A 12326-nucleotide genomic window follows, 5' to 3' on the forward strand; every position below is an offset into this window, starting at 1 on the left:
TAGTGGGTATCTGACAGGAGCGGGTCAGCAATAAATCACACCAGGTAAGTGGAGTTAACTCTTTAGCAGAAGGAACAAAGTATGCTCAGGAGTGCCAGGCCTCATGAACACAGCAACTCTTTTTGGTAGATCTTGCCTCTATGAGGCAGTTGTGGAGACTAAATGTCCCCACCTTCCCACAGCTGCTTAAGGCTTCTCCTCTCCTGGGTCCTTCCCAAGCAATCTGAGACTCCACTGGCAAGTCTGTCTTTGCTCCTCCTGCTTCATGCCTCTCCTGGTCCTGGGAAACTTGCATCAGCCTGACTCATCTCTGCCTCTTGGCCTCCCTCCTCCCCTGCTTCAGCTTCTGATCCTGGACTTCTCTCTGCCACAGACTCCTCCTGTTCACCAAGCCCCTGTCACCCCTTCAGCTTCAGACACCTCCTCCTCCCAGTCTTCCCTTTCCAACCACTCACTGTAGTTCCAACACCACCCCCTGGGCTCTGAGCCTTTGAACTTTGGGGGTTCCCCAGCTGGTGCCACCCACCATTCCGTTGCATCAAGCCAGTCCAAGACAGTATCATACCTGCTTTATTAAGGTATTAAGGTGCATTTTACCAGCGTCTGACTTTTCCTTTGAAGTGGTCAGTAACTCTTCCTGATCATTCATAACTTTCTCATACTTGGCTGTGATTTCAGCAAGTTGGTTCTGAAGGGTTTCTCTAGCAAGAAGAGAGCCACGCATATTAGCCACCACAGTGTTAAGCAGAACAGTCAATTAGAACAGTGATGTTGGTTTCAGTCACCTTTCTTGTACAAAGGATTTCCTGATGCTGATAATGTTTATGGTAACGGTAACACAACAACACAGCAGTTGCAAATGTTCAAAGTGCTTCTTCATACACGGTAACTCGGAGATCAAGAGTTATTTCTTAAAATAAAGCAGCTGAAGAGACAGTTCTGAAAGGTATCTCCAATGTTTCATCATTTTAAAAAAACAACAACAACCACAGTCCCAGAAAAGAAAAGGATATTTGGAACAGAGAAAGCTTTCCAGAAAAAGAGAGCACTAATTTAGTCTAATTCATTTACTTGTGCTTAAATATATATACTGCCCTTCCTCCCAAAGGAGCCCAAGGAGGCAAACAACAAGCAATAGTATGCAGGCTGAGAAAGATCTCTATACAGGGGATGCCAAACTTGTTGGACTAGTGGGGACATTCTGAATTTGGGGAGAGTGCTGGGGGCGCCAGTCACAAAATGGCTCCTATGGGAGAGGGTGTGACAGAAAGTTCTTCCTGATGTCAGAATCTCCTTTCTTGTAACTTGAATCCACTGGCTTGAGTCCTACCCTCTGGAGCAGAAGAAAACAAACTTGCTCCATCTTCCATGGGGCAGTCCTTGAGTTATTTGAATATGGCTATCCTATCTCCTCTCAGTCTCCTCTTTTCCAGGCTAAACATCCCCAACTCCCTCAACCATTCGTCATAAACCTTGGTTTCCAAGACCACTGATCATCTTGGTTGCCCTACTCTGCACACTTTTCAGCTTGTCAATATCGCTCTTAAATCGTGGTGCTCAGAACAGTTTTCCAGGCGTGGTCTGACCAAGGCAGAGGTTCCCAATCTATATTCTAAGTGTTCTTGCCTTCTGCATAGCCACTGCCTTAAATCAACTGCACTTTCCATTTCTGACCAGGATTTCCATTTGGCTAAAGGAGAATTCTGTGATCCTCAATGGTTCAAATTCTGCAAGTTGCACAGGGGATTTTGCACCTTGGCAAGGGTGTGCTTGTAGGTTTGGTGGGGCTAAGGCTGATTGGGAGAAAAAGAAAACAAAGCCTGACCCAATAGGCAGAGAAAACCTAGCACCTGTACCTGTGTTTACATTACACAATTCTATGAATTAGGAAAGGGTAGTTTGATATCCAGACCTAAATACAGTGGTACCTCCGGTTACAAACTTAATTCGTTCCAGAGGTCCATTCTTAACCTGAGGTGCGCTTTCGCTAATGGGGCCTCCCGCAGCCACCGCGCTGCTGCCACACGAATTCCACTCGCATCCCAGGGTAAAGTTCGCTACCAGGAGCAACTACGTCCAGGTTAGCGGAGCTCATTACCCGAAGCATTCGTAAGGAGGACGAGACGTAACCAGAGGTTCCAGCATCAAGGGAATTGCACATGTATGTTTATGAATCTGACACAAACGTCCTGAAAGTCTTTAGTGCAATATTTTACTTTCAGATAATATTTTACCTTCTCTCAGCTTCTTTGTTTAATGTTACCTCTAAACTTCCTAGCTCTCTGCTATAGCCGGTCTGTGAGGAACTGAAACGAGAAGTGTGGCACTGAATAATCAATTTTTCTATGATCACCTCCCAAAGAAGAGTTCTGAGGAGCATTCTCCAGCTACTACCACCAAGCAGTGGTAGTGGCCCTAGGCAGTCAAAATCTCGGGGGTCCCCTCATGTGTGCAATCTAGTGGGATAACATTGCACTAAGGAGGCTAATTTTCGTCGAAGACTAAAACAATATTATTTTGATCCATTGTCGTGGGGCCTTTAAGAGGTGTGGGGCCCATAGGCCGGTGCCTACTGTGCAGTAATCTGGGATGTAGATCAGGCCAAACACCCATTTAGTCCAGCATCCCATTCTCACGGTGGCCAACCACAGAGGCTAGTGTGGGTGGGGCTGGGGGCATTGCCCTGGGCACATTTTTTTTTAGGGGGCGCCTGGTTGCGCCCCCATGACAGGTTCCTCCTCTAGTCTAGAGCCACAGAGAGAGAAGCCATGCCCAGGCCGGGCCTTTGGGGCTGAGGTAGCAGCTGTGTCTCCTTCTCAAGACCAGTGAAGGGATGTCCTAGCGTGCCCAACCCCCGGGCGCCTCTCCTCCGCTGGGCTCTGGTGCCAAGGAGGTTCCACGCAACAACCCAGTGCCACCCTGCTGGAGCTTCACTCCTGGGTCAGACCTGAACCAGGGACAGGCGAGAATGAGAGGCAGTGGCAGAATCTCTGTCTCTCTCCTCTGCTGGGCTCTGGCTTGCGAGTAAGTTCCTTGCTCAGCAGCCCAGCACCACTAAGCTGTCCAGTCCACCGATGGCGCCACACTTACCCCGCCCCGGGCACCAGCACCTGATGCTACACCACTGGCCAACCAGATGCCTCTGGGAAACCCGCAAGCAAGACCTGAATGAGACGGCGCTCCCAGGGCTTGCAATTCCAAGCAACCGTTATTCGGAGGCGTGATGCCTTCCGCACTAGATGTGGAGCATTTCTATCAGGGTCAGCAGCCACTGATGGTCTATGAACAGGTAAGCACTCAGAATGGAACTTACTCATAGAGGTTCTGCAGGCGATCCGTCTCCTCCTCCAGGTCTCTCAACTCCACCAAGCGCTTTGCTACGAGGTCAAGCTTTTCGGTGAGCTTGTTGGACAACTTCTCAAATCTATCAAGGGAAGGGCAAGGGAAGAGCCAGTTACACATCTGGTCATGTGCAATTTATTTTAGATATTTATTTCTCTTCATTAAAAGATTACTTTAAAAAAATATTTTTTTGGGGGGGGGCAGTTTTACAACATATGAAAATAATATACAGGACAATCAAGATAAAGTGAAGAGCTGGTCAATTCCCAGAATTCCCAAGCCATGATAATAGCATCATAGAATTGGAAGGGGCTGCAAGGGTCTCCCAGTGCAACCATCTGCAGTGCAGGAAACCTTTGCCAAAATGGGGCTCATACTCTACCAACTGAGCTACCCTAGCTCATAATAATAACCATAATAATATATACTCAGGAGACGGATTCAAGACTAGTTCGTTTACATAAGGATGATGAGAACAAAGGAAGGCCTGAACCGCCCTGAGACCTCTGGGTATAGGGCAGTAAATAAATTCTAATAATTAATGCTTTTCCCCCAAACACCACTTTTAACCTATGGTGAAATTACAGCACCAGACATGCCACAGGATCCCAATTACATTGGTGTCCAATTACTTCAAAGGGCATTTCTGCCTAATTCACACGGGATGTTCTGAAATGCACTTCCCCTTATGGGACTACAGAGAAGAGGCCAGAAGCAGCCACAAATTCCAGACATGGGTGAGGAACTTTCTTCCAGCTCAAGGGATACACTGGGTCTGCATGCTGGTGGCAAGCAGGGCTGGAGGCAGAAGTGAATGGAGTAATAATATGACTTTTAAATAGTAGGCATGCAAAGGTCACAGGTTTTTCTAACACATGCCTCTTTCCTCCCAGGCAAGCAGGAGGCATGATCTCAGTTCAGGGACATATTGCAGCCAGGCAAAATCACACAACAGGCCTGGGGCAGGAGAACCGACTGGGGAAAGTTATGGAAGCTGCACTGAAAGGCCTGAGGGCCCCAAGTATGAGGCGCCACACCCCTAATTAAGTAAGATCAACCCATTACATATGGTGGTAATGTAATTACTAGATTGGTGGCTGGGAGTGGTGGCTCAGACCATATAACACCGATCCTAAAGGATCTACACTGGCTCTCAGTACATTTCCAAACACAATTCAGAGTGTTGGTGCTGACCTTTAAAGCCCTAAACGGCCTCGGCTCTATATAGCTGAAGGAGCATCTCCACCCACATCATCCAGCCTGGACACTAAAGTCCAGCTTCAAGGGTTTTCTGGTGGCTCCCTCACTGCGAGAAGTTACAGGGAACCAGGCAGAGGGCCTTCTCAGTAGTGGCACCCACTCTGTGGAACGCCCTCCCATCAGATGTCAAGGAAATAAACAACTATCAGATTTTTATAAAACATCTGAAGGCAGCCCTGTATAGGGATGTTTCTAATCTTTGGTGCTTTCTTGTGTTTTTAATATTCTGTTGGGAGCCGCCCAGAGTAACTGGGGCAAGCCAGTCAGATGAGCAGCATTAAAATAATAAAATTTATTAGTAGTAGTGTAGTAGTACTACCTCAGTTCCTGCTTCAGGGGTTTATTGTTGTGGTGGCACGATGGCTCTGTTTTCTGTGACAACCCCATTAGCCAGCCTGGGCTAGCAACCATCAGCACTGGGGAATGGGTAGTTTGAAACTGGCCAGCATTCTGCTTCAGAGAACAAATCTCCTGCAAACCTGTTCATTTACAAGCAGTCCACCCTGACAGCTTTATTTGATTTCAGTGGGTTGTATTCAACTATCCCCACTGAAATTAATGGTGACGACTAGCTTCAGGGGGCGAGGTGCTTTACGGAGTACAAGAGAGTACGTCCCTGCTCCAAAATTTGACATGGGGAGAAATGGAGGCAGGGGTAAATACAGAAGCAATTTACAGTTGTTTCAATTTCACATGCTTAGGCTTAGTTACATACTCATTAACCGTAGGGCATGGGAACTAGGAGGACATCTCTGCCCAAATCACACAAGACATCCCTATAGCGACTTACAAACTGTATTAAAGGACCACTTTTGAACTTTTAACAATCTCTGCCCTTGCATTTGATTTACACGTTCTTAAGTGAAGTGTTATTCAATGCACTATAGAGAGTTTTCTTCTCCACAGAAGAAATCTCATTCAAAGAGCTGGGTTCCTTATCATGGAGCACTACAATAGAACCTTGAACTTCTAGTAGCATTCAACAAGTCACTAAAAGTCACTGTACTCTTCCGCAAGCTGGTCTCTTAGAGCACAGGCCTGATCTTCCTCTTCAGATAAAATATTAAACTGTGTGCTGAGAGCATTGTTTTCGTTTTTTAGCTTTCTATAGGCTCGCATGATCGTTTCCAGCTTCTCTTCAGCCTAGAAACAAATTGCAGTGCTGGTTAATTTTACTGAACAAAAATGTTGTCAAAAAGTTACACTTTCAGAGGACCACAGAACATAAAAATAGACCGAAACCTCATCGAGTCTAGTTCTCAATGTGGCAAATCTATGATTTAATTGAATGAAATAATGGGACTGACAGCTATGCCTGGGAGTTAGGAGAAATCCCTTGGCAAACGGGGACCTGCGTGGCAATTCTCAAGCTCAAGTCAGTAGCCGGGGTTTTGTCTACCTGTGAAAGAAGCCGCTATTACGTCACCGCAGTTGCTTCGAGGATGGAACAAAATCTGGACTTAATCCCGCCCCAGCCCTGCAAATCAATCAGCACAGCTAGAGCCCTTTTAAAAAGGGAACTGTGCACATGAAGAGGGCACACTGTTGGACTGGGGCCAATAGTCACCGCTTTATAATATTTCTCGAGTCAGGAGAACAGCTTGTCAAAGGATACATATCCTTGTCTTCATACCTCCTCTATCCGTTGTCGCAGCGCTTCTGCTTCCTGATCGAAGTCTGTACCCATTTTAGCTGCCTCATGTGTAAGATCGGACCTGAAGAATAACATAGAATAATTAAGACAAGCTATTTCTGCGCAAAGGAAGGAACTGCCATCCATTGGATGTTGCATGCTGCCATTTTAAGAGCACTGCAGTATCAGAATTATTAGCAATACGTAAAAATGAGAGTCAGGTATTGGCCTTGCAGCTGGAAGACTAACAGAGCAATCATACTCGCTGGATCATCACCTTGTCGTGGTGAGTGGGCTTGTGAGCGAAGCTGACTACTGGGAAACACTGGCCTGGGGGCGCTCCAATTGGAGAACAGCCTTGACCAAAGGCGTCATGGGCTTTGAAGACACTCGAACTCAAGAAGGGAGAAACATGCTAAGAGGAAGGCACATTTGGCAAACCCTCACCATGATCAACTTCCGCCAGGAAACCTATGTCCCCACTGTGGAAGGATATGTGGATCCAAAATTGGCCTCCACAGTCACTTATGGACTCACTGTTAAGACTGTGTTCATGGAAAGCAATCTTACTTGGCTACAAGTGATCTCCAAAGAAGAAGAACAGAGCAATCCTATATCTGCCTACTCACTAGAAATAAGTCCTCTTGTTTTTAATAGAGCTTATACCCAGGGCTGCAGCCTAACCTTCCGTCGCTTCCCTATGCAGCATGGTCCTTTGTCTCCCCACTCTGCACCCCACTTTAATGTGAATGGTTATTATTGTTCTTGTTATTGAACCCCACCCACTTGCACAAAAGAGGTGCTGGAGCTCATCAGCAGAATGCAGGCTCAGCTTGAAGGTTCAGCCTCTGGGATTTCCCGTTAAAAAGGAGAAGGGAAAATGTTATTAGAAAGGCCTTTCTCCATCTGTGAGAAAAACAGACCGTTCCTTCTCTCTCCCCTTTGGTGTCCCCCAGGGAGGGGAAAGAAGCAGACAGAAATCTATTTACATCCTTTATTTCTGTCTTTCACTTCAGTACAGAGAAAACATGTCTGCACTCAACAGCAGTAAGAATAAACTCCACCCATGTACTTCCAGTACAGGTCATATAACACACACACTGAGCTAACATCCGGTGCTCAATACAGAATGGACTGCCCCTTTGTTCCCATGGCAACAGTCACACACATCCTGTTTGGCTTTCCAGCCACAAGCAGCTGACTGAGCTGCTAGAGCCTTTGCTTGCTGCTGCATTGCTGCTTTAGAATAACATACTCCCCCTAAAGTATCAATGCGTGCAGCGAGCAAAGCGTCATCCAGAGAAGAAAACAAACAGTTGTTATACTTATAACATTCCCCTGTTGTTTCAGTTCCACCCTTGGAACTACCCGCCACTGGTTTTACCAATGTACCTCTCTGGTTGTGTGACTTCCAAGGAATGAGTGCATCTGCATTACCTTGGTTAGCAACTCTCTGTTGTGCCTTTGTCTCTGACTCAGACACAGCTTCAATTTGACCTTGGTTGTTTACAACAGCAACACATGCAATAGCTAGGTTTGCAAACTCCTTTGAATACCTCTTGGGTGGTACACCCTTCGTTGCTCTTTCAGACCTACGTAAGAGGTGCTGCTCTTCTCTGCTTTCTGGTTCAGCCTCTGAGCTCTCTGGAGAACCAGTACTAAGCTTAATCAGTGGTTCATCCTCCTCTTCTGAGGGTCTAGTCATTATGTGAGATTTCCTCTCAATGACTGTGACAACTGAGCTGTCTGAGCTATCGCTGTCATCATCAGTACTACTGAACTCAATAAGATCAAACTCATCATCATCATCATCAGAATCATCATCATCTCCTGTGGGAAATGTGTGAACAATCACTCTCTCCTGTTCAGGAGCACTCTCTAGAAACTTTGTGAGAATCACCTGACCAGATTCAGACAAAATTACTCTGTAGAGACCCTTTTCATAACCCACAAAAATGCCTCTGGCATTCTTTACTCCACCCGGAGCTTCTGTTCTCACATGAGACCCGAAAACCTTGAAATGGGCAACAGAAGGTTTTCTGTGGAACAGTTTCTCAAAAGGAGAACTTCCCAATTCTTTTGAAAACTTTCTCAACCACGTATAACAAAATGACATCAGCGACTCAGCCCAGTACTCATGTGGCAGATGTGAACTAAGCAATTGGGCTTGCATTCCCTTTTGCAATTCTTTGTTCACCCTAACACAGACACATCTATTCCAAGCTTCTTCGGAACTAGCAATTTTGTGTCTTATCCCTTTCTTCTTCAGGAACCTCTGGAAATCCTGTAAGAGAAAAATTGGCTTCTCATCTGTGCAAAGACAATCTATGTCAGCATCATGCATATTTTTAACTTTGTCACAAAACTCTTTAAACCTTTCTAAGGCGTCTTTTGGTCTCTCCAAAAGATTAATCCAGACAAAACCTGTAAAAGAATCAACACATATTAGATAATACTTTGCATTGCCTCTAGAAGGTGCTAGAGGACCAATCACATCAGCATACACCCGCTGAAATGCCCTGTTGATCCTCGAGGTCACCTGCTTGGCGCTCTTCTCAGCTACACCTGCAAAAGAGATCATGTTAGAATTACAATTCATGTAATCACTTTGATCAAAAGTCAACAAATACAGTCCATCTTTCTCTTCGGCAGAAAGATACAGCTCTCCATCTTTGTAGATCTCGCAGTTCTCATCATCATAGGACAGTTTTAGTCCCTTCTTGGCGATCTGTGAAACGCTGAGCAGATTGTACTTCAACTCTGGAACCAAATAAACATTGTTTATAGTCAAGTTCAGACTTTTAAGATACACAGTCCCAATTCCGGTGGCTTCCAGCTCTTGACCGTTGGCTTGTTGTACAACGAAGCTTTGCTTCTTAAACGTCGAAAATAGTCCCCTGTGTCGACACATATGCTGAGTACACCCGGTGTCTAGGGCAAAGAAATTCCCCGCTTCTGGTGTGGCTTTTAGCGACATCAAAGCCTTTGCAGTCTTTGCCTTTGGGATGGTATGACCTTTGACGCCTCAGACTTTGTGGAGCTCGCCTTGGCTCTTCTGTTCTGACGTGGCTTCTTGCAGGTCCGCTGAAGATGCCCAGTTTGTTCACAATTGTAACATCGGACAACGTTCAAAGCTACAGCATTTTCTCCAGTAGCAACAGCAGTGGGGGTGTTAGAACTCCGTTCTTCCCTCCCCCTGTCCTTGACCTCCAGGGCGGCAAGTCTGTCATGTTCACAAAGAACCACGGCAAAGACCCTCTCCGAAGTGAGATCATTCGCTGGGAGGGACCCCAGCTGACTGGCAACGGTTTTGTAAGTCCGATTCAGGCTGTTTATCACCATGAAGCAAAACACTTCCTCCTGCAGACGGAAATTACGTTCCACCATCTGTTGACGCAGATATTTCATTTCCGTCAGGTGCGCTTGAACATCTCCATCAGGCGCAAGCCTCAGGTTAGTCAGCTTTTCAAAATACAGCAACGCTGAAGAACCTGCATCTCTCTGATGTGTCCTTCTCAGCGTGTCCCAAACGTCTTTCGCATGTTCTAAACTTTGTATATGGATAAGCTGCGAATCTGACACACACAGAATTATAGTCGTTCTGGCCTTCACATCCTGTGACTCCCAAGCACGCGTTGGTGCTGCAGGGATGGGGTTCTCAATCACCTCAAACAGTCTCTGATGCTGCAGCAGAGCCTTCATCTTAATAGACCAAGATGCATAATTGTCATTGGTCAAAAGGGGCGGAGAAGGCAGACCTCCCCCCTTCCTGGCATCCATTTTAAGCCCTTGCATTTAACTCTCAAACACAAGCCTCTAAAATCCAATAGCTGGCTTGTTTACACTCTTGTGCACCTGGCAGCTCCAACAGTTCGTGAGAGCGTAATCATAACATAGGCTGTTTTTGCCTCTCTGAGGCTCAGCCTGACTGTACAGCCCTTATCTTGAAACTGGCCTGCGTTGCTAAGCAACAGCATTCCTTCCCTTGGACAAGAAACCACAAGAATGTCTGGAATGCAGGTCTCTTCTCACTGGAGCTGTTTTCCCGAAACGCTGCTCCCCGTGAAGCAGAGAATGAATCAATCTGCATTCACACTTCTAAGCCCGAAAATCTCATACCTTTGGGCTCCGTGGCTTGGCTGTCATCTTCTTCTGGTCAGCTTCTGGCTGCAGAGAAACAGCCTCTTGCTTCAGGCTTCCATGGAGCGATGAAAACAGCAGCTCTGCTACTATCTTTGCAGACTCCCATGGATCGTAGCAACCATCCTCTGCTACCACTGTTGGAATTCTGCCTCGGTCAGAGGAATGTGCCACAGCGTAGGCACTGGCAGATATTCCTTGGCGACCTCCCGGCTGCTACTCCCGGCAGATAAGCTGGCGAGGTCTCGGTGATTTTTCTCAGGCTGTGAGAAAAACAGACCGTTCCTTCTCTCTCCCCTTTGGTGTCCCCCAGGGAGGGGAAAGAAGCAGACAGAAATCTATTTACATCCTTTATTTCTGTCTTTCACTTCAGTACAGAGAAAACATGTCTGCACTCAACAGCAGTAAGAATAAACTCCACCCATGTACTTCCAGTACAGGTCATATAACACACACACTGAGCTAACATCCGGTGCTCAATACAGAATGGACTGCCCCTTTGTTCCCATGGCAACAGTCACACACATCCTGTTTGGCTTTCCAGCCACAAGCAGCTGACTGAGCTGCTAGAGCCTTTGCTTGCTGCTGCATTGCTGCTTTAGAATAACAGGGCTGCAGCCTAACCTTCCGTCGCTTCCCTATGCAGCATGGTCCTTTGTCTCCCCACTCTGCACCCCACTTTAATGTGAATGGTTATTATTGTTCTTGTTATTGAACCCCACCCACTTGCACAAAAGAGGTGCTGGAGCTCATCAGCAGAATGCAGGCTCAGCTTGAAGGTTCAGCTTCTGGGATTTCCCGTTAAAAAGGAGAAGGGAACATGTTATTAGAAAGGCCTTTCTCCATCTGAAATCCTGGACAGCTGTCAGTAGTCAATGCAGAAAGCGCTGACCAGGATGCATGTATAGTCTGATCTGGTATAATAAAGCAGCTTCTGTTGTGCCTTGAAACCTATGGATTGGGAAAATAATATATGCAGCATATCTTGTTTCATACCAGAGCAATTGTCTGGCCTTTTAAAATAAATAGATAAATTTCACATTTTAAAAAATCATATAAAAATGTAAGAAATGTAAAAAAATTGCTTACTTTTTTTTTATGAGATCCTTCTTCTCTGCCTTTTTTGCTTCATATGTTTTAATTAGTTGTCTGATGTTCTTGAAGAGTTCTGATAGCTCACCCCTCTGAGAACTGTGGAGCTACGAAATGCAAAAGTGAAATTCAGAACTGCTAACACTCCTATTGAAGCATTGTGTCCTTGCTTTAAGAGAGATGTGCTTCTGATTATTTAGATTTGTATTTGGAATTATGGTTGCAATCCAAACAAGCTCAGGGTGGTTTTCGCATTAAAACCAGGCTTGGCACACTGGTCCTAGAATCATATAGAACCATATTAACTGTAGAGATTGAAGGCACCCTGAGGGACATCCAGTCCAACCCTCTGCAATGCAAGAATCTCAGCTAAAGCATCCATGACAGATGGCCATCTAACCTCTGCTTTAAAACCTCCAAGGAAGGAGCGTGTACCACGTACCACTTTCAGAGGGAAACCGTTCTACTGTCAAACAGCTCTTAGCATCAGAAAGTTCTTCCTGATCAGGCAAATATTGTAAATTGACTGGCCAACCTTTTCGTTGCTGGCATCTCTCTGTCTCAAGAGACGATGAAGTGTGCCTCTAGGGGTGAAGTCAAACCACTGCATTAGCAGCACGGAAGTGACCTTCAAAGGGCCAAGCCTGGGCAGTACTGTATGTATGGAGGTCCTGAGACCCGCCCCCTCTCGGCCTTGCTGATTTGGTCCAAAGGAAAGCAGAGCACTAAGTCTGGCACCAGGGACGCAGGTGGCGCTGTGGGTTAAAGCCTCAGCGCCTAGGGCTTGCCGATCGAAAGGTCGGCGGTTCGAATCCCTGCGGCGGGGTGCGCTCCCGCTGCTCGGTCCCAGCGCCTGCCA

The 12326-nt window shown here is 46.3% G+C and overlaps 1 protein-coding gene across 1 annotated transcript in view; it reads right to left on the minus strand.

The window, feature by feature from the left end:
• The window catches only part of CCDC175 (coiled-coil domain containing 175), a 40147-nt gene that overhangs the window by 14322 nt on the left and 13499 nt on the right, over positions 1-12326 (minus strand). The window contains exons 7-12 of the mRNA XM_079991948.1: positions 11465-11574; positions 6236-6317; positions 5609-5745; positions 3314-3424; positions 2235-2306; positions 566-701 (exon numbers count right to left, since the gene is read on the minus strand). Of these exons, the coding sequence (XP_079848074.1) occupies positions 566-701; positions 2235-2306; positions 3314-3424; positions 5609-5745; positions 6236-6317; positions 11465-11574 (648 nt within the window). The remainder of the gene's footprint in view (positions 1-565; positions 702-2234; positions 2307-3313; positions 3425-5608; positions 5746-6235; positions 6318-11464; positions 11575-12326) is intronic.

The sequence above is a fragment of the Podarcis cretensis genome (assembly GCF_951804945.1).
Source record: "Podarcis cretensis genome assembly, chromosome: 1".
Lineage (NCBI taxonomy): Eukaryota > Metazoa > Chordata > Lepidosauria > Squamata > Lacertidae > Podarcis > Podarcis cretensis.